This window comes from Aulonocara sp. 'chitande type north' Nkhata Bay, linkage group LG17 (genome assembly GCF_057382095.1).
Source record: "Aulonocara sp. 'chitande type north' Nkhata Bay isolate Kocher_YH1m ecotype deep benthic linkage group LG17, A_spYH_male_GT1.1, whole genome shotgun sequence".
In the NCBI taxonomy this organism is placed as follows: Eukaryota; Metazoa; Chordata; class Actinopteri; order Cichliformes; family Cichlidae; genus Aulonocara; species Aulonocara sp. 'chitande type north' Nkhata Bay.
In genome coordinates this window covers 15,016,656-15,039,278 of record NC_141360.1, presented here as the reverse complement: position 1 = coordinate 15,039,278, position 22,623 = coordinate 15,016,656, and the positions used below count along the sequence as shown (strand labels likewise).

Genomic DNA, 22,623 nt, shown 5'->3' with positions numbered 1-22,623 from the left:
CTTCTGAGGTTTGGTATGCTTTGTGGATGTACCCAACTTTACCCTGTAGTATAAGAGCAGATATTACATAAGCCTTTGTGGCTGGTTTCAAACCCTCCAGCCAGAATACAGCTGTGTAAAGGTGGAGTTTGATAAGTGATACTAAAGAGAATACTCAGCAGACTGCGCTACACTGCATAGGAGCACTTTGTATTTGCTGATATTTATTGAGTTGTATGAAACAATGCATTTGAATGTACAGATTAATTTTAATCGATACAGCTTCAATTCACAACAGTAACTTTAAGGTGCTTTATATTTTAAGGGAAAGACCACCAATCACACGACCCCCTATGAGACTGAAAACAGCTGAATTCAAAGATTAAAAGCTGTGGCTCAATGCATCATGGTTCTATGATGCGTGCTACTGCATGTGTTACAGTAAATGCAACAGTAAGAATGGCAGCAGGTCATTATTCACTTTTATTGTATTTATTTAAGGAAAAAAGTACTGTGCAAATCCCCAAATGCAGTATTAGGGATGGTCACATATTCAGGCAAAAACACAAATTCATTTCTCTTAAAAACAGTCAATTCCAAGCATTTACTCAAATGTACACACACACACACACACGGAAAGCCAGAGAGGACATAACAAAAAAAAGTATTTGGGTCTAATCACAATAAAAAGATTTAAAAAGTATTTTCAAAGAGTTCAAATCTATTTTTCTAATGCCATAAAGTTTTTGTAGTGATAGAAACACATAGTCAACAGACATAAATCTATGTCATTGCAAAATAATGCAGTGCATCTGCAGGTTGCAACACCTTAAATTTAAGCTGGGAGCTGTAAATACAATTATAAAGCCAATTTAAGACTTACTTAATAATCACACAAAAAAGTACAGACAAGGAAAAAAATGAATTTCTATTAACTTAATCTCAACTTTTACTAACTCCAAACGAAACAAGTTAGGCCAGCGTCTCTTCGACAGTCAGCAGTGGCTTCTGGCCCTGGCAGATCCCCAAAGAAAGCAGAATGGATTTGCACGGGGTGGCTGTGATTGTATACCGACTAAATGCTAATGACGTGTTAGGATCGGGGATCGGAAGTTAAATGTAGACAGTGAGAGAAATGAATCTAATGTTGAAGGCTTGTAATGAGTAGTGACACTTTGATGGTACACATTTTAATTCACATAATAGGGAGTGACTGAAAATTCAGAAAAGCAGGTTTGGGATGAAATGAACCAAATTTCTAAATCTAGTCATGTTAAGTCAAAGACAGCAGTTGCTTCTGTCTAAGATGGTTATGTCAAACAAGGTTGGGTTGTCTACGTGAATGAAAATGGATCTCTTGATGAGCCACTATTACTACCGAACAAATTTGAAAACAGCTGATGTTGGCTAGAAGAAACTTTTCTGACTGAACTTGGGTCGTTTGGTGTAGAACCGCATTCTGCCATAAAACTGGCTGGATTGGTATTTGTGCAGTGCTAAGTGTTTTGCTGAAAGTGCAGCTGGCCCTAAAAACTGCCATTGAAGCTGGCAAAGGGTGTCAACGTAATTGTGCTGTTGGGCAACTGTGGAGATGTGTGTGGTCACGTTTCTCAGTGGTTTCTGTCTGAAATGGCTTGATCCCTAAGAAACAGGGTGTTATGGATTTGAAAGCATCAGAAGTTTAACTTATCAACATTGTGTGCAAGTAAACCAAAGCCGTGCAGCAGCAGTTCATCAACAATAGGTAGACTGCTTGAGGAGCAATCTGCATTTCCTGCATATAAATGTGTAATCTGAAGGAAAGGAACAAGATCTCATACTGCAGAAAATCCCATCTGGTTTCCATTTGTAGTCAGAGCACTACTGATCAAACACATCTGACCACATAACTGCATGCAACAATGCTTGCAGAGAACGGAAATGCAATGATAAGACCACTGAGTAATACTTTCTGACAAAGATTTAGCTTTCGAGTGAAGGAAGATGGAAGAAAATCATGGCCTAGATGTACACTGGCCTTACTTAAGCTGTGAAAACAGAGAGCTGAAATCAGGTGCTGGATTGTAGCAACGTTCTTTCATTTGAACCAGTTTCCTACAGCACCTGAACTGATAAGGGGTGTGAGTATATTTCCCATACATCCATCCATCCATTCACTTCCGCTTATCCTTTTCAGGGTCACGGGGGGGTGCTGGAGCCTATCCCAGCTGTCATAGGGCGAGAGGCGGGGTACACCCTGGACAGGTCGCCAGTCTGTCGCAGGGCCAACACACAGGGACAGACAACCATTCGCACTCACATTCACTCGCACATTCACACCTAGTGGCAATTTGGATTATCCAATTAACCTATCCCCACAAGCTGCATGTCTCAGAAGACAGACATGCTATATTTCATAACATGTAATTGCTAAATTTTATTGGGGCTAAACACAGTACAGGAGAATGCTCAACAAATACAAATTAAGCAGACAAATATAACAAGTAGAATAGGGAAAGTGTATCTGGAAACCTGCTGACAATGTGAACTGAAATGTAATGGAAAAAATAGGATGTAGAGAAGCATATTTGGTAACTCAGTGTCTCAACAGGGAATTAAAAAATGTTTCAAAAGCAGGATGGAGGAAAGATTATCTGGCAGCCTCGGGTCAAAAACGGGTTATCAAGAATGTTCAAACACAGGATGGAGAAAATGAAACTGTTATCTCAGTTCCAGAAACTGGAGTAGTTGATGTTAGTGAACAGAGGAAAGAAATTAGCATCTCTGTGCTAACACAAGTGGAGAAAAGTAAATGTTAAATGGACTGGTTGTTATATAGTGCTTTTCTACTATAGCTGAGCAATCAAAGTGCTTTATACAACGTACCTCGTTCATGTCTATTCATACAAGCAATTTTTTCTATGCTTAAGTGTTTTTCTTTCTATCTAACATTCATACTCTGGTGGATGCACGAATCATGGTATCGCATCGCAATAGTCTTCTTACTGTCAAAAGTGGCACAAAAGTTGCTAATTTCCAAAGGAATGTGAATATCATCATTGTGAAAGAAGTTGTCAGACCTTTTAAAACTATATTTAAGATTTTCTAGACGAAACAAGACTCAGATAAACACTAATTTTTGCTCTTGTCCCCTCATGCTTTCCACACTCATGACTATGGACCGTCATGTCACAGTGAACACGACAAACTCAAATAACATTCATTTTAAGCTGGAACAAAATGCTACTTCAAGTTGTATCAAAATTTTACAAAAAGTTCAAACAGCATTGATTTAAAGAAAGAAACATTTTCTCAATACAGCTCTTACAACTACAGATGCAACATTGGCTGTTTCTAACATACAGTACAGTGGCTGGACATTGTTAAACACAGTGGACTTTGATGTAATCACACCTCATGTCATGCTTTTCCTACATGATCGCTCTCTATCACATTTGACATCCAAACACACATCCTCTCAATGTGAGTACATCATAGGCATTATTGTAAAACCTGAAACTACATTTACAAAATATTTGTCACAGTGCATTCAAAATACTAAAACTACATTAGAAAACAGAGCAAAGTTCAAGTGCTTTAGTCACCTAGAAATGATAAAACTAAACATAAAAAAATGATCTAAGGATTAATTCCAACATGACACTTTTAGTAATAAATCCAGGTTGAACTGACTGTCTGAATTAATCCTAATCTATTAAAAACTGAATGTGCTTTCTGTCAGAAGTGAACAGATTAACCGTTGGAGGCCTTCAGTGGTTAATCACAGGTGACTGCTGGTCTATTCGGTCCCATCAAGAATACAGTACAAGAAATTTTGTGCTTCCTTGCTAATTCTGCTCTATCTTCTTCAACGATTATTAACATTTAGAGAAGCTACTTTCAGCTGTATTTACAAGGGATCATCACAGTGGGTAGCACCACATTGGCAGGTTTTTACACCAGATATCTCTTCTGACGCAACCCCAAAGTAATTTGTGTAAACCACTACACTCTGACAGAAGCTGTTTTTTTTTTTTCTTTATTCTTACCAAATAACTTTGCCAGCTGTATCAGGCAGAATTGTACAGTGCTTGAACACTTAAAGTGTGTCCATAAAGAAGGGTACTGTACAGCTGTCAGCTTCAACACAGCAAGCATGTATGTTTGTAAAGCCTTGAAATTAATTAAGAAGAAGCCTCAGTTCTGTTATTTTGCTCCCTTTATACTTTTGTGCTTTTATTTTTGTAGCTACTGCACTTATATGACATAAAGCTCATTGAAATTCTACAAATGTAACTTTGCTAGGCCCTGTGGAAAATTTGCATCTATTTACTCACACACTTACTGACTTTATATACATTGCCACCACATTCTTCCTAAACATGCAATTTAAATTCAAAGTCAGGTTACCCCAGTGTAGGAACTGGGGACACTGTTCAAGGCCTGTACAATGTAGACAGTCCCAAAAAGTGAAGCCATGGTATCTTGGATGTGGGCAGTGCCATATTGTGCTGCTCATTTGCAAACAGATCCTTCATAGTAGTGACTTCAGGTGAGAAATTACAGACATATTTCCACTATCGACTTCCCTACTGCGCAGTCTCTGTTAGAAAGATGCCAGGACACAATTCTGTGATACTTCAAATTCACTTTTGTACAATGGGTAAAAGTAATAAACATCACATTTCAATGATTAACTGACGAAGATGTCAGATATGCTGGAGTGTGCAAGAAGAACCTGGCACAGCACGTCTTCCTTGACTATACATGTTTTTTCTTTTCCTTTGTCCCAGCTTTGCATCATCACCTACCTCCTCAACTCAGGAGAGGCTGTTTCTTTGTGTCTGCTGTACTTGTACCGTGTGCTCCGCTGCTATTCCCTGAGTGATTCTTCTGAAGTCGTCTCTTAGTACATGGCCTCAGTGTCTCGGATGCTTCCGAACGACAAACTGAAAGCGCTTCCAAGTCTTTTTGTGATCGTGCTGCCTTCCCTCTTTTTCTTCCTGTTCCAGTTCAGCAAAGAGGCGGAGCTCTGGCCTTTAGCCCCAGACAGCAGACGATGCCGAGTGTTTTCTTTGTCGCTGCACAGCGACAGCATAACTGCCCTCCTCTCCACCTGCTAAGAAACAAAAAAGCATACACACAGGTACACAACCACTGAAACAGCAGCCAAACCCCACAGATATTTCCACAATTTAAGGAATCAAAGAAGAGACTTTCAGTTTTGATTCAAAGGTTTGAAAATAAAGTATTGCATTGACCTGAGCCTTCAGGCTAATACTAGGTTAGTATAAAGATGGCTCAAATGTAATCAAATGACAAACACTCATATTCCCTTGTTTCAGCATTTTACAGGTGAGGGGTAAAAAGCATCCATCAGAGAGACAGAAGGGTAAATTCTGAAAAAAGGTCACTGAGCACGGCCTTTTCATGCTGCTTATGCTGGAAAAGGGCTAGACATCCATGGAAAACAACAAAAAATAAATGCCACCAAAAAGCTTTGCAACAATTTATTGTTCTCTACGTCTCTACGAAGGAAGTTTATCTGAAATCTACATGCTTATGAATACCCTACATAGCTCATACACATATTTACCTGTGTATCATGTGAGTGTAATGTGACCACACTGATCTCCACCCCTCTGTCACTGCAACTCTTCAGCATGTGGACCACCTCACCATGTTTGGCCCACTTACAGTCCTTTCCATCTACTGCTACTATGTAGTCTCCTTCCCTCAGTCCAGCCTCCTGAACACATCATGTAACATCATTAGTTCATCTTAATTACATGTTTTGACCTCATTTTTTTCATGCAAGTATGCAGGCCCGCAATATATTCCCACAATGAAGAAGGAGACAAAAGAAGGAAGTGTATTGCATTTTGTCTCCTTCATGTCCATCACAACTCTTTTCTAAATAACAAATGAATGGCTCTTTTTTGCAGTTAACTACTTAATCAAGTTCAATTCAACTGTATTTATGCAGCGCCAAATCACAACAGTCACCTCAAGGCACTTTATATTGTAAGGTAGACCCCATAATAATACAATAAGTAGACAGGAAAGCAGGTCTTAAAATATTTAAATCTTAGAATCAAACTGCAAATCAATTCCTTTTGAGAGGATAAAAATAGAATAGAAATAAGACTACAAGAATACAAGAGAAGATCTTTTCTTCTCACAGAATCTTCTCTAGATGTGCAGGGTATATCTCACCTCTGCCCAGCCTCCAGGCACCACTCCAGCCACCAGGACAGGAGAGTCTCCTCTGAGCGTGAGCCCCAGTCCTCCTTCTCTCTTATTCAGGCAGATCACACGCATCGGGCCCCAGCGAGCCCTCGCACAGAACACTGACAGTGGACCCTAGAGCATAAGAACAGGAAACAATTTTAATGGTTACCTAACCTGGGTAGGTATCTGCCAAGTGTGTATTATTTCTTCCCTGTGGGACTTACCAGTCTTTGGAAGATATCAGTAACCTTGACTGTGGAGAAGTTGGGTGGAATGACGTCTGGTTTCTGGTGGCTATGAGCTGGTAAAGAAGCCAGTTAGTCACTATGATTTAATCAAACAGAAAATGTAATCACTGACTTTACGATTATACATGACACTCACACTGTATCTCTGGGGCCTCTGCAATTTCATCAAAGTCGTCCTCTCGGTCGAGCTCTGAATATTTGTCCAGGGAACGTTTGTGTGTGACAGAGAGCACATCCTGCAGGATATCCATCTTTCTCAGGATCTTGCACAGACTGTGGACACGCATGGCCTCCTCATGTCTGATTACAGCACGCCGCAGGTGGGCCTTACCTTCATGTAAGCAGAAATTATTATTAAAAAAATAAAGGTTTCAAAGAATGGGAATATAACTATTCAAGTTATAACATGAGCATTTTGGTTCATTTTCAAGATGCTTGCACAACGCAGCTCATAGCAGCTACGTGATGAATACAAACTCACCAAGTTTTCGTCTTTTTTCAGGATCTTGAAGAACCTGGCTGAGTTGTGGCCCAGCAGGAACACTGGCATGGCACTGAAGGAAGGCCTTCTCAGCTTCCTCCTCCTCTTCCTCCCCTCCTGCCAACACTATGGAAAAATATATACAGCTAAGATCTGTTTAGAAATGCTAATTAGGTGAGCATTATCTCTGGAAAAGAATACAATAGTTAGGTTTATTGGGTAAATCACTAGAAATGTCAGTTTTCTTCTTCAAAACACAGTGCTTTTGATGCTGCATAGGTGATACACAGGACAGAGGTGTACTCCATAGGTGACAGAGGAAAACAGCTTTGTTGATGAATTTGCCTCATTAGGCATTAACAGACTGCTGACAAGATGACAAGCACAGACAAGATAACGTCGCACACTGCCCGCTGGATCAGTCTGACACCACTCTCACACCACCAAGAATGTCAGTCTTTGATAAAAAATATTACATTACAGTCTGTTTATAAATTAGCAGCAAAAAGTGTCTTACGTATGTAACAAGCTTCAACTTGATTTTAAGACTTTTTAAAGACACAAGTGTACTGCTTTAATTCAAAATTAAATATAGCCAAGGCAGAAGGTTATCTACAAAACAAGAAGTATGAACTCTCCCTAATGAACATGTGAGTAAATTTTGTACTTACACATGTGGTCGCAGAGTGCAACAGCAGCGTAGTAGTGGGAGAGAGCGCGGAAGTGTTCAGATTTTACCTGAACCATGGACACCCATGAAAATGGCACGTAGTCCTTCATCAAAGGCTGTGTCATAGTCTGCTGCACTAACAAGTAAACATCTGACACCTACAAAAAACACACATGCATACAGTTAAACATAGGGCATTAAGGGTAATAACACAAACAAAGCACATATGTATTTACTCACCCGTGCAGCCTCCTGTGCCAGCCGGAGCTGGGAGGTAAAGTGCGTGTCCTGTGTGGTCAGGGTGATGCGCTCAAACACACACTCCTGTACCTGGGCAAGCATGAGCCGCACCAACATGCAGAGTGATGGACTACTCATGTCCAGACTTGGAGCGTTGGAAAAATTCTCTTTAAGATAATTAAATGCACCTACACATTAAAAAATAAATTAATTACCAATTAGCCATGTGAATTCAAACATCCTGATATCAATGTTTATTATATCAAAAGTATATAATAAAAACAACTGAACAAAAGCTTTAAATTTACAGGATTGGGTACCTCAAAATCATCAATAGCTGATTATAAACAACAACAAAATCTGTTATATTAATGGCAATCTTCTTGTTTTGGCTGCTCCTTTTAGGGATTGCCACAGTGAATCATCTGCCTCTATCTCGCCCTATCCCTAGCATTGTCTTCTGTCACAGCAACCCTCTGCACGTCCTCCTTTGCTCCTCTGAGGTCTTCTTCTTTTCCTTCTGCCTGGAAGCTTCATCTTCAACATCCTTTACACAATATATCCACTATCCCTCCTCTTTACATGTTGCATTCTTCTCTGTCACTCCTGACTTACTCATGCAATATCAATATTTCCTATTCTTGGTACCCTAACACATGCGTTCTCTAGATTCAAAAAGACAACAGTGAAGCTCTTTCTGACCTCCATCAATACTCTCAAAGCAAACATTGCATGTGTAGTTCTTGCCACGAAGCCAGACTGCTGCTCGCTGATCAAACCTCTTCTTAACCTAGCTTCCACAACTCTTTCCCTTAGCTTCATGTACAGTGGGGCAAAAAAGTATTTAGTCAGCCACCGATTGTGCAAGTTGCCCCACCTAAAATGATGACAGAGGTCAGTAATTTGCACCAGAGGTACACTTCAACTGTGAGAGACAGAATGTGAAAAAAAAAATCCATGAATTCACATGGTAGGATTTGTAAAGAATTTATTCGTAAATCAGGGTGGAAAATAAGTATTTGGTCAATAACAAAAATACAACTCAATACTTTGTAACATAACCTTTGTTGGCAATAACAGAGGTCAAACGTTTACTATAGGTCTTTACCAGGTTTGCACACACAGTAGCTGGTATTTTGGCCCATTCCTCCATGCAGATCTTCTCGAGAGCAGTGATGTTTTGGGGCTGTTGCCGAGCAACACGGACTTTCAACTCCCGCCACAGATTTTCTATGGGGTTGAGGTCTGGAGACTGGCTAGGCCACTCCAGGACTTTCAAATGCTTCTTACGGAGCCACTCCTTTGTTGCCCGGGCGGTGTGTTTTGGATCATTGTCATGTTGGAAGACCCAGCCTCGTTTCATCTTCAAAGTTCTCACTGATGGAAGGAGGTTTTGGCTCAAAATCTCACGATACATGGCCCCATTCATTCTGTCCTTAACACGGATCAGTCGTCCTGTCCCCTTGGCAGAAAAACAGCCTCATAGCATGATGTTTCCACCCCCATGCTTCACAGTAGGTATGGTGTTCTTGGGATGCAACTCAGTATTCTTCTTCCTCCAAACACGACGAGTTGAGTTTATACCAAAAAGTTCTACTTTGGTTTCATCTGACCACATGACATTCTCCCAATCCTCTGCTGTATCATCCATGTGCTCTCTGGCAAACTTCAGACGGGCCTGGACATGCACTGGCTTCAGCAGCGGAACACGTCTGGCACTGCGGGATTTGATTCCCTGCCGTTGTAGTGTGTTACTGATGGTGACCTTTGTTACTTTGGTCCCAGCTCTCTGCAGGTCATTCACCAGGTCCCCCCGTGTGGTTCTGGGATCTTTGCTCACCGTTCTCATGATCATTTTGACCCCACGGGATGAGATCTTGCGTGGAGCCCCAGATCGAGGGAGATTATCAGTGGTCTTGTATGTCTTCCATTTTCTGATGATTGCTCCCACAGTTGATTTTTTCACACCAAGCTGCTTGCCTATTGTAGATTCACTCTTCCCAGTCTGGTGCAGGTCTACAATACTTTTCCTGGTGTCCTTCGAGAGCTCTTTGGTCTTGGCCATGGCGGAGTTTGGAGTCTGACTGTTTGAGGCTGTGGACAGGTGTCTTTTATACAGATGATGAGTTCAAACAGGTGCCATTCATACAGGTAACGAGTGGGGGACAGAAAAGCTTCTTACAGAAGACGTTACAGGTCTGTGAGAGCCAGAGATTTTCCTTGTTTGAGGTGACCAAATACTTATTTTCCACCCTAATTTACGAATAAATTCTTTACAAATCCTACCATGTGAATTCATGGATTTTTTTTTTCACATTCTGTCTCTCACAGTTGAAGTGTACCTCTGGTGCAAATTACTGACCTCTCTCATCATTTTAAGTGGGGGAACTTGCACAATCGGTGGCTGACTAAATACTTTTTTGCCCTACTGTATGGCTCACCACCTTTATCCCTCTCTGCTCATGCTTAGCTACAATCTACAGAACACTGCCTTGCAGTCTCCTTTATCTTGCAGTTTGCACATGCGGCATAAGGGTTAGTATGCAGTCATTGTTAACCCAGACCCGACAAATTCAGAATGAAAAATTCATTTTTTATGATCTGCATCTTTGATCTGGTCAAGATTTTACATCAGCTGCACTTCCTGATGCAACCCTCCCTATTTATCTGGACTTGGGACCAGCACTAGGACTATATTGCCTTGTGCTGTTTTGTGTAAAAAACAAGCCCCTCGTATTTGAAGGCTCACAAAACGAGAAATCAAGTATTTTGATGTATGATTTTGCCATTGTGCTACCTGCAGCACGCTGAAAAGCATCTATAGCTCGGTCTATGCCAGCTGTTGCAGAGCGGTCCTGTCGTGCTCCGATCTGCGTGTACAGGGCTCCGATGTTGAACAACACACTTCCCTTCTCGAAGGCCAGCGCACGCTGACACGATGGAACGCCAGTCAAAGAGTCATACCTGAATGACAAACGAAAAGGGAACCACCAATGAGCAAAGCCCCTCCAGAGTTTAAGCTGCTGGAACAAAAGTTTCTATTAAGCTTAAGTTTTTTTTTTTACAGTCATGGAATGAGACACTGCCATCCATGCTCTGCTTCATAATTAGCACCTTCAAGCTCAACTAAAATTTGTAGCCAACCACTTAGAAACATAAATGAGATTTTAATTCTGGAAAAATGGTTTTATAGTCACATTACATAAATCTGTCCCTGGAAAACAACTATTGAATGCTTCGATTTTCTCCTGAAAGAGAGAGCAGCAGTAAGGCACCAGGATGTAGTAACAACACGGCTAAAGTGCACATTTAAAAAACTGTTCCTTTGCCCATTTTTATTTTACTGCATATTGCACATACTGTAAAATGCATGTTAATGATTATGATAACCCTTCAGTATTTAAATTATGCTATCATATAATACCAGTGGAAATGAACACCCAGATTCTTCTGAGCAGAGAAGAAGCGTTGATCCAGGTAGTACAGCTGATTGTAGTACTCCATTAGCAGCTCCAGACCGGCCTGGTTTCGACTGGGTGTACGCATGGCCTGATTGAATAATCAATAAACTAAATGTTAACACTCATTTAATGTCAGCTACAGACAGCCTAAAAGAGACATCAACTTTAAATAAATCAATACTTTTCATTCCACTTGTTTTTCTACCCATGATGAGCAGAATGTTTACTCTGGATCAAACTGTATGGGTGAATTTATTAACCTGTCTAAGTTCCATAAGCTCTTTGATTTCCTTGTCATAGAGAAAGCTGTCCTCCCCGTAGTGCTCACATATGAAGTCCTGTGAAGGCAGACAGAGACACGGTGACAAAAGAATTATCTTCACGTGTCCACATGAAGATGATTTTGGTTATTCTTCCATACTATCTGGAAAAAGGAAAGCAAATAAGCACAAAAATATGATATTTCATCAAACTACCCATCTGTGTCAAATGTTTAGTAATGAACAAGTAATGAAAAGAAGTCAGGCCAACTAATGTAAATTAGCATAAAAATATAAACACTGCTTGTAAAATAAGCTTAAAAACATTGATTCAGTAACTTTTATTAGGATACATTTATTGCAATAATCTTTTACTCAAACACAAGTTTTTCTTGAAAAGAACAACAAACTGGATAAATAAAGAGAAGGAGGTAGATAGATGCTGACTTCACCTTGATAGCAACAGTGACATCCACCTCTTTGGTTTCTTTTAAGCCAAGTGGGATCATTGGAACATTGACAGCCTCACTACAAAAAGAAATTAACAGAGGTAGTGTAGGTTTCGGCAATGACTGCTGCTGCCATCTGCTTGTTTTCAAAACCAGCGAGCACTATTCTCAGTGCTTCATCCTGCTAATCAGAAAAGCTAAAGCCAAGCAGTAAGCCTGTCACCCCCCACAGTTACCTACTGCCATTCACAATAACAACAAATGTGCACACTGCCACCACAGGGTTATTGACTATACTCTAATCAGGGGATTTTTCCCTCACACGATACGGAGCCGTGGAGGCAAAAATCTTATGGCTGTGACAGAATGCATGACACACATGTGGATGCTTTTTTCCTTTAGTCTGTTTAAATAAAAGTGACTGAAACCCAACTTTGACTTAAACCCCATCCTATTATTAAAAAACAAAGATAACATTTCTAAGGACTGGTCATCACAAATATCCAAGTACAAGGAGGTTATACACCCAGTGCCAGCGTCACTACAAAAATATAATGGATGCTTGTTTTCCCCAATTATAATGATCATTAGTCTAATAAGCACGGCCTGGAATTAATGGGACAAATACGCATGCATTTGTGCACCTGTCTGTCTGGTAGACGTCCATGCTGCTGTTAAGTTCCTCCAGCTCCTCTTTGAGCAGCTGCAGGTTGGAGTTGACAAAGCTGAGCTCTAGAGCCACCGTCTCCTTCACCTTGTTGTTGGTTGTCGCCCTGCAGAATAAAACACAAAGACGTCCAGGTGTTTTGTTTTGTTTTTCAGTTCTCAATACTTCTTTGTGGGCTTTCTAAAAACAGTACTTGGGCTGATTCCTAATCTGCTTTGTCGTAGAGCCCAGTATCACAATTAGAACAACACAGCTAAAAACTGACTTGCTACTTTCATTCAGTATTAGTGGATGCAGCAAACTTTTCTGAGAACATAAATTCAGGATGGGGTGAAGGCAAAAAAAAAGCCTCTCTTTAATTTATGCAGCTCTCTCCACCTTCTCCTCCCTCTGTCAACCACTTTCTCCGGTTCACCCCCCAAAAACAATGAGAGGGTCGATGACTAATGCCAGCTCATACTTCTATGGGGTACACAATGTTCCCAGAAATCTGAAGCATCTCTAGTTTACAATGTTGTTGTTTAGAAAAGTGGTAGAGAATTCCTCCATTATTGGTCCTAAACAGTGCACAAAATTATTGGGACTTTGCAGTCATAAAGACATTCTATCCATGAAGGAGAGAAATGCATCAAAATGGGCACTGTGTCAAATTCACAGAAATGTAGAAGAAATGGTTGAGTTTAGATGAACTGAAAAAATAAAGGCCTGCAACATCAAATTTACTTACATTTCCTCTGGCCCATCTATCCACCCCATCTATTCTGTATCTTGTTTTAGCGGGAAATCTGGTGTCAGTTTTGGAGATGTTTCTACAAACTCCACGTCGCCTTGTTTTCAAGTTATCGATTTCACAAGACTTTCAGAAAACTTACTCTGACTTTGAGAGTGAGGTCACTGAGATTCGAACTCATCCAAGATTTTCAGTAGATGCACCTGTGGTATGAATATGAATACACTGTCGCATTCTGGAGTTATCATATTCAAAAAAAATTCAGAAAACTAAACCTCTGACCTCGACTTTGAGGATTCAAAATCCTCAGATATTTCTAGGAGATACATCGATGATATCAATTTGTAGCTCCTACGTCGCCTTGTTGTTGAGTTATCACATTCACAAGCTTTTCAGAAAACTACCCCTCACCTTTGACCTTTAGGTTGAGGTCACTAAGACTCAAACTCATCCGAGGTTTTTGGTAGATGCACCTATGGCATTTGAAAATCCTAGGTGACTTCCTTCTTGAGTTATCACAAACTTAGGTGTCCAGCCTGCCCAGCTGCCCATCTGGAGGGATGACTACAACACCCCATCAGCCTTTTATGGCTGAGCGGTAAAGAGCTAAAAAAAAACATATGTTTGAGTGTTTATCTTGAAATAGCACTTCAGCTTCAGTTGCATATACCTGTTACCAGAACACTCACATCACTTTGAATTTGAAAAATTTGTGGCATTTTTTCCATGTTATCCTTTAACACATGACCAATCTCAGTTCAAACACACAACTGAAGCTCACTTTTGAGGACTTTTTAAATCAGGTTAAGCTTTCCAGTTAGACCACTTCAGCTTCACCTCTCTCCTCATCTGTCACTGCCTCTCCCAGTCTCACACACACAAACGCCGATATGTAGGATCAAGCCAGGGCCAATCTGATTAGTCAGCATTAAAAAGGCTGCCAAATATCCCCTTCACACACATCCACTTACACACACAACATGCTGCAGCTCCGGAAGGGTAACACAAGTATTTCTTGCTTATGAGATGAAGAATCAGAGAAGTTTAAATGTTAGAAGTTTTTTTTCCTGTCGCCATAACACATTTTAATTATTTTAAAAGCACTAACCAAAGCAGAAACAGAAAACAATGTTTTGATATCATTAAGAACAAACTGATCGACAAAGTCATTAAAAAACTGAGCAATAGTCCTTGTCACATGACCTGTAAATAGTGTCTCTGTATGTTTTTACTAACTTGTGTTTAACACCAACCTGCCAGAGGGTCTGCAGATGGAAATTAGCACAAGGCTATAATCTGGCATATTTACATTTGTTTAAATGTTCATTAATATCTATTGCCCCTCTTTCTAAATAAATAAATGAAATAAATTATATAAAGCACCTGTGAGATAAGAAAAATATCTCACATGCAGAGATATTTTGCAGACCTCTGGGGTCTGCATGGACCCCTGTCACTGGGATGATGTTTAAACAACATTACAGCCCCTCAGCTGAGCTCCTACATGCAGCACAAAACATGACGTCTTCATTAGCCAATCACAAACCCTGATTAGTGACACCCCCTCCCCTGTATTTAATTAGCATCCCAAACCCCCCTACATACAAACACACACAAACATCGACTCCCACACACCAGCACTAATACCATGACACAGTTCCACAACAGTTTCACAACAAGTGAAGTGCAAGTGAAAGCTACATGTTTTTGTGTATGTGTGTGTTCATGTGTCTATGTGTTCCACTTGACTGGAAAAAGAAGGACAGAAAAAAAAAGGTCTGACAGCACCAGACAAATAAGTGGGGGATGAGCTTGCCAGAGCACCGCTGGGAATCTCTGCATGGGAACAGGACGGGGGCAGACACAAAGCTAGCTGATTACAGGCTGACGGGTTGTGTGGGGGTCTTTGTCTATGTGACCGGGCGTCCCAATAGAACGGGAGAGAGTGCTTGTTTTATATCCAGTAAACTGAGTCATCACCTTTCGGGATAAGAGCCTAAATAGGTCAAATGTGGAGCTAGGGAAACATTGAAAAGACAAATAAAAATAAATTAACACCCTGTTACACAGTAATTACTTTAAGGACTGTTTCATCATTTGAAACATTTAGAAAACAAAACAGCAACAGCCACTGCAGTCAGGCCACTCAAACTGGCTTGACTATGAAATAAGAATTTGCAAATAGAACGACAGATAGGGCATCAAAAGAGTAATTTATTAATCTCATACCAGCTGTGGTTTTCTACACTAACTAAACTTATGGGAGCATTTTGAAGCATCGTAATAATACAATAAAATAATACAGAGTACAGAGTAAATAAAAAAGAAAGAAGAAAGCTTTTTTTCAACTTTACCAGTTGTTGCAAAAACAAGTCCTGAGACAACAGTGTCTGTCTTAAATTAAAAACATGGTTATTTTGATTAGATTAGATTTTAATGCGGCACCACTGAGGAAGCAGAAAGGAGCTCTTTGCTTTAATTAAGTGGCTCCTCCTCCTCCTCCTCCCGAATAGTCCTGGAGCAGCAGCATGTCCCATGTCTTTCCAGAGACTTTTGCACAGTGGTCTGCTCATACTTTAAACATTCTAAAACTGCCACGGCAGAGGTTTAGAGCAAATGTATCCACATACTTCATGCATATACTCTGAGGCTCTGTACTAATTTACCTCTGAGTGGGCAATAAACATGGACGTGTTGAGAATGAGTTGAGGAGACAGAATATAGAGGAGAGCCATGGAGAGACACTGGACAAAGATGATGCCAATGTCCTCGGAGACAAGACCTTGATGCTATGTGAACATTTCATTTTTAACTTCGTTCACTTTCCTCACCAGTAAAACTCTCTGGTTTGTGTGAATGACAACTGGCTGCTTCAAGACACAGGGCCAGCAGTTCAGAGAGTTGGGAGATTAGCTTCAGTGGTGCTCATGCTGCCAAAGTATGCAGTGTTCACTCACTGTTTTGTTTGAAAAAAGCATTAATACAAAAAAAGCAAATATTTGCACAACAGGGAGGAGATAAACCAGCACAAGCACATAAACAGCCATATTCACACACAGTGAACACAAACAGAGCTGTAAAACTGGGTGGTGCTGGTGTGTGTGTTTCTTTAGGATGGGAGTGATCTCTGACCTTTTCCCATCAACCGACTGAACCAAAAATGTGAGGCAACTAACAAAGACGACAACACAGATGGCACCTGAATGGCATTTCTCACAAAATCAAACAGAAAAAGTTGCTGTGTGATGAGTGAATATACATTATATTTAAAGCAACTGTGATACAGCTGACAAACACAAAGCTTCACTATTTTTTACCCATGGGATTGGAAAAGCAGCTCAACACTACAGCACTGCATCACTTATTTCCAAGAAGATTCGTGTCCATTTTTGCCTCTCCAAACTGTGAAACAGACACGCATGCAGATGTTGCATTACTAGAAGGAGGAAATAATCTATTTAAAGCCACGAATTCGGTAGTGAGAAAAATGTATGAAGTACATTCCAGGGTCCTTAATCATCAAAATTGATTAAGCTAGGCAGCTAATATGTATATACATATAACTGTTAATGTTAATAATGTCTGTTAAAATGCTTTTCCACGATTATGTTCATGTTGGCTTGAAATAAAATATCTTCCTCTGCCGTTACTGCAACTTCTGTGCGCATGTACGTGAAATGGACACCGTGGACTGCTGTGTCTATTTCAAGTTCTATTGTGATATCAGGTTGCAACCACCCTACCTATGGGAGTAAGCTAAAGTTCCTGGAGAGAACATGCAAACTCCACACACACGATAGATTCAAACTCAGGTCCTTCTTGCTGTGAGGCAGCAGTGCTAACCACTGCACCACCGTGCTGCCCTCGTGTAACATTACAACAGAAAAGTAATTAAAAATAAAATAAAAATTGTGCGTGCAATGTTCTGATCCGTCGCAATGTCTCACCTGAACAGGTTCTCCGCTCCAGTTCTCATACGCATCTCCTTGTTGATCTGCTGGTTGATGCGAGCCCGTCGATGCTGCAGCTTACTGCGCTGAGTCTGAGCCAAAGGATCACAGCCCTGCAGATGAAATAAAGAAATGGAGGAGGTAAAAGAATTACTGAATTACTGAATGACCAACTACAAAAGTTGCATTTCCCACAGAATTAGACTATCTTAATTAATCTACTCACCGGCAAGAAAGCAAACCCTTTTCCAAGCAATAGCGTAAATGATGCTGTATGTTATAAGGGTGTAAAGGTTATGGGGTTATCGTTTTTATCGGTAACTCGGTTTCCCTGGGTCTTTCAATTATGTTTTATGATTAAATCTTCTATTTTTTTGGTACCAGTACTGGTTTTATTTTTGTTATATTTATCCGCGACACCTTAAAGGCCGGTCCATGAAAATATTGTCTTACATAAACCGGTCCGTGGCGCAAAAAAGTTGGGGACTGCTGCTCTAAGAACAACACAGATACTTCCAGACACCAGTTTAAAACCATCCAGTTGACTACAGGATGAGAAACTCAAGCAGCTGACTAATATCAAAGATAGCAACAAAAGAAACTGGCAAGTGGACCAGACTGTAAAGAAACACGATGGTAAGGGCATGTGAACTTCCACTTATATCGTTATCAAGTCCCTGTATGAGAAACACTGGAGTCTGGAGAGGAAGCTGAATGATATCGAGCCTTAGAGAAACACAAAGTGGAAGGGTCAGGGCTGGTTGAGTTAATGAATTTGCAAAACCGGAGCAAACTGATGTAGTACCAGTAAATCCATCATGGAAGCTGCTGAAAAACCTAAAACTTAAAAAAAAGACAGCTACACTAGACTACCAAATATACTTGGTGGCTGTTAATATATTTTGGCAGTCTGCCCAAGAAAACACAGAACAGCTGTGCAAATGTGACAACATTACTTCATGCTGTATGATCTGAGTAAGAAGTACTGGAAGCAGCATGGCAGACTTACAACCAGCTAACTAATGTTTTCCCCGATGGAAATTATCCTGTCCAAAAAAAAAAAGAAACCGTAAGAGACACAGCCACAGTGGGGATAAGATTTGATATATCGAAAATAAATCTCAAACAGACTGCGGCGCAGTGAGAAATTACTTTTTTTAAGCCTTCCTGTTTTCACATGACACTAACCCCAGTTTTACCATGGCACCATGGCATGTCATTACTGCCAGTGGAGAGCAGTCTGAAAGAATTACTTCGCACTACAAACCCAGTATAGCATAGAGATGATGGACGTGACAACACGTGAAGGTCATTGTGACTGCTTAACATGATAATACTGTGCCACAACAAAGCAGAGGACATACATTCTCTCAGAAGATAAAAAACTTTAACAGGATCTGTACATGTGTTTGAAGATTTAACAGCTTTTTAAAATCTTGCTTCAACAGAGGCAATTTGCTCACAATACTTTAAGAACTGCCTCACAGCTGGTAATTTGTGTGCTCACTAAAACCAGACATGTGTCATACAGTACAGCACACTTTCACACTCTGAGGTAAACAAATGTACAGTTACATGACAGATGGCGGAGCTGTACTGTAAACAAGCTGAATACTCCCTTTTTCTTATGCCCTACTGCTCCTTCCATCTTCTTCTCTATCCCTCTTCCAGGAATCTCAACAGTATATAGTTGTTATGTTTGTCTCTCTCTTTTTCTTCATATATCTCTTTACCTCCCAGTAAAGGAGTTTGTTTAACATGCGCACATCAAGTAACCCTCCAGTGAACTGAACTGATCTCCCACGACAGGGCAGGTTACAAAGACTGAAAATCGTACTTCTGATTGCTTTGGTCACTAACAGACTGGTGCACGGAAGATGCTGACTGTCTGTAAACACTTGCTGTTTACTCTCCAAGCGTTAGAGAAACTTGTGAAAATGTGAAAAACTGCCAACAGGAGGCAAAGAACATTCGCCTTCAACAGTGAAACTTCTGCCTGACTGCTGAAAGAAACACATTTTTAAAAATTGCAATTTTTTTGGAAGGCAAATGCTCACTCATTTTGCTTCTTGCTTTTCACAGACAACTTGGCAAGTAGTTTGGAATTGTTTGCAGACATGTCACAATCCTCCAGGTACACTACTTGCAACCGTGGCACCCAGCTAATGACTAAAGCAACCACCAAGAGGTTTTTGGTACAACACACTATTATATACATACAGTAAGCAAAGTAACTACACACTGCTGTTAATACAGCATGCATAGATTATATATCATCTATTATTTTTTTATTGGTAAAAGTGATAACTAACAGTTTGGTAAATGTATATTCTGTGATTTACTTATTTGTTACATTTTATTTAACAATGTCAGGAAAGCAATGTTTCAGGGGATCCTGATGTCACACAGTCTCATAAAAATAAATAAATTACAGACTAATAATTTAACAGTGGTATACGATCAGCACTCTGTGAACATCTACACGAAACCAAGGTATATGTAAATATAGAGCTAGATCAGTTCAGCCCTTCTCTGATGTATTGGGATGGTCACTATGTCAAAACTCAGAAAATGTGGTCAGCGAAAACATGTGCTCTTTTTCCCAATAATGTGGGTATTATCCCTGCTGCTAACTTTCTTTGTTCCCTAAGTTAAAGTTTACATTTGCCAATTTACATGATTATCGATGACATTCAGGTTTCATGTTCTTTAGTTTTAATTACAGGTCCAATAAGATCCCCATGTGAAGCCACACAGCATCATCTCGTGGACTGTATTCTAATTTTACTTATCCAGTATTTTTTTTTTTATTTGAAATGAATGTAAGAGTGTGGGTGTCTGACCTTGCGGATGCTCCCACTGTGGCTGCCATCTGTGGGTAAAGTCGACGGGAATTCGTCGTCGTCGTCAGAGGGACCGTCTGACAGGGACATCTCAAACTCTCTGCAAAGATTCATGTCAGCATTTTTATTACACTCAGGCACGTTTAGACGCACTTCTCATACACCACCGCACTCTTGGAACAAGACTCTTAGCTTAACTCGCCATTTTAAAACGTAAGTTTTATCCCAACGTAAACAAAACAAAAATATCCTCCCCAAAAAGCGTTAATTTGGCTAACATTAATCCTTGCCTTATCGCTGGCTCCTCCATCGTCAAGCTACAATACCGGCGATCAAAAAGTCTCTACATGTCTCCCAACTTTCCCACCACTTTGTGAATTTCCAAGTAAGCGTACTACTCCAAAAACAGTCAACCGCAGATTAACTTTTTTACTCCTGAAAACAACTAAGCTTTCGCTTTAATGTACAACGTCGTCCGCACGACTCTTCCCGACGTGTGTGCAGCTGGGAGCGCTTACTCACAGAGGCGGGCCGCGAATGTAGAAGGTAGCCAATCATGTTGCAGCTTCTAAGACGGGCAATACATGAAACAAATCATAGGGGAGGTTGGGACGGAACAACGATCCGAGGTGACCAATTGCGAGTCGCTCGTGGCATCTCCCATACTCCGCGAGTCGTTTCTATGGTAACGGCAGGGCTTTGGCTTCTGTGTGTGGGCCTCGGAAAGATTACAGAAGCTCCGCCTCAACCTAGGACTGAAAACAATTTTCCACATTAGATCACTTATTCTGTTATTCATTGTCTCCGTGCTCTGTTCTGCTGTTGTCATATGGCAGCGTTTTTTGCCTTTTTAAAAACTTTTTAACTTAGAATGTATGTAAAGTTCATCAACAGGAAACACTAATAAACAGGTTACAACATAGGTTACAACAAGGTTACAAATAAAAAAAATATTGAATATGATGTAATAAGTTGGGTTTCATTCTGTAAATGGTGATAGAGTTTTTGTTTTATATGCTAAGTCTATATCTGAAGAAGCCACGGCAGAGAAGAAGTGGGTAAAAAGCTCAATACTTGCATGTAACAAAACATGCAGGAAGGAAGGTAAGCCAGTGCTAAGGTGGCTTAAACATGCATCCCTCCTAATAGTCAGCAGGGGGCAAATCCTCTCGATGGGTAGTAGTCTACGGGAAACCGAGGCTTTTCAGCACTTTCCTGGTGGGTTTATGGCCTTGAGGGGTCTTTACCCTTCACAGATTTGCCGTAAGGCAAAATAAATTTTTCTTAAAACCATCGTCCAGCGGATGTCTTTTTAAAAGATTGTTACCAACCAAAGTGTATCAGTGAAATAGGCTTTTTAAATATAACTGTTCTGTCTGTTATTGGTTTATACAAAAATGAAAGAACAAACATAATTTTAATAATAATGCTTAATAATAATAATGGTAATAATAGTAATAGTAATAATCGTAATAATAATGCTTTTAATAAGCAGTAACACATGAAAGGCAATCTTGTTTGTTTATTAGTCACGAGAGGATGTCACATAAAAACAGATGAAAGGGGCAAAATTGTGTGCCATAGTCAGAGGTTAAAGTGGGCATGTTTTTATTTATTTGTTTTGTTTGTTTGTTTTGCTACTACATTGGAATGACTGTGGGTGTCCATAAGTTGTGGTACTTCAGCATCTAGCTAGCCATGCAGAAGAAGAGTGAGCATAAGTGTGTAATTATTTTGTGTCAGGACATGTATTTCACAGGGAGAGAAAAGAAATAGAGTTAAATTTACTTAGACATGGAGCAAGGTAAGAAAGCCAGAACTAGAAAGGAAGAAGAGAGGTTAGACTTAAAGGTAAGGACTGCTCAGTGGTGTTTGATAAACTGGAAATGTAAAGCTTATATTTAAGTACTCATGTATTTAAATACTGGGTCTGTATATGTGCGATTGTGTTTTTCAAGTTGTGAAACATGCTGCAAAAAAACAAACAAAAACAGCATGGATTTAAACCAAAGAACAGTGTGTGACTAGCGCACAGTGGCTGTAGTCATGGTCAGAGTTTGTTACATAAAGGGTAGCAGAGATGAATTTGAAGTTAAGCTGATGATGTTCAAATTCATTCACTGAATTCCACATTCATACCAGCTGTATAGTGCACAAATGAAATGCAGAATCAGGGACAGTACCTACAACACAAAGGCAAAAACAAAACAAAAAAACAAAAAGACACACACATAAGCAAAACAATGACATGCTAGATGCATTTTATTTATTTATTTTAGCTATAACACTGGTCAGCAGATAACTTTTTATATGAGTATATAAGACATTAAGACATTCTTCCTGAACCAAGAGAGCTCCAGCTCCAGTAACATTTACATCAACCTCCAGTGGTGCTGTAAAATCTGTAGCTGAGAGCATTGGGGCAACAGAATAGA

At 40.1% G+C, this 22,623-nt stretch overlaps 1 protein-coding gene across 3 annotated transcripts; it reads right to left on the bottom strand.

Annotated features, from left to right (window-relative positions):
• Positions 1 to 33: 33 nt before the first annotated feature.
• rhpn1 (rhophilin, Rho GTPase binding protein 1) lies at positions 34 to 20,850 on the bottom strand. Of its 3 annotated transcripts, XR_015125631.1 has the most exons (17): positions 20,479 to 20,702; positions 20,189 to 20,288; positions 17,343 to 17,458; positions 12,643 to 12,771; positions 12,002 to 12,077; positions 11,550 to 11,627; positions 11,253 to 11,377; positions 10,626 to 10,792; positions 7,829 to 8,016; positions 7,590 to 7,746; positions 6,919 to 7,044; positions 6,574 to 6,768; positions 6,414 to 6,490; positions 6,175 to 6,321; positions 5,555 to 5,707; positions 4,770 to 5,077; positions 34 to 4,561 (listed from the first exon to the last, which is right to left on the bottom strand). XR_015125631.1 is itself a non-coding variant. In XM_086268606.1 (16 exons), exons 2-16 carry the CDS (start codon positions 20,276 to 20,278, stop codon positions 4,865 to 4,867), a joined length of 2,037 nt encoding a protein of 678 aa, XP_086124732.1. In that variant the 5' UTR covers positions 20,279 to 20,288; positions 20,711 to 20,850; the 3' UTR covers positions 34 to 4,864. The 3 variants fall into 3 exon arrangements, 2 of the variants coding, with proteins under 2 accessions (XP_086124732.1, XP_086124731.1); XM_086268606.1 differs by lacking the exon at positions 20,479 to 20,702 and adding an exon at positions 20,711 to 20,850 and having other exon boundaries at positions 34 to 5,077; XM_086268605.1 differs by having other exon boundaries at positions 34 to 5,077.
• Positions 20,851 to 22,623: the final 1,773 nt, after the last annotated feature.

Coding starts and splice junctions, on each gene's coding strand:
- rhpn1 (XM_086268605.1), bottom strand. CDS start 20,498: ATGGAGGAGCCAGCGATAAG. Junction 11,628..12,001: donor ATGTCACTGTTGCTATCAAG/GTGAAGTCAGCA, acceptor CTGCCTTCACAG/GACTTCATATGTGAGCACTA. Junction 11,378..11,549: donor AGCTTATGGAACTTAGACAG/GTTAATAAATTC, acceptor TTATTCAATCAG/GCCATGCGTACACCCAGTCG.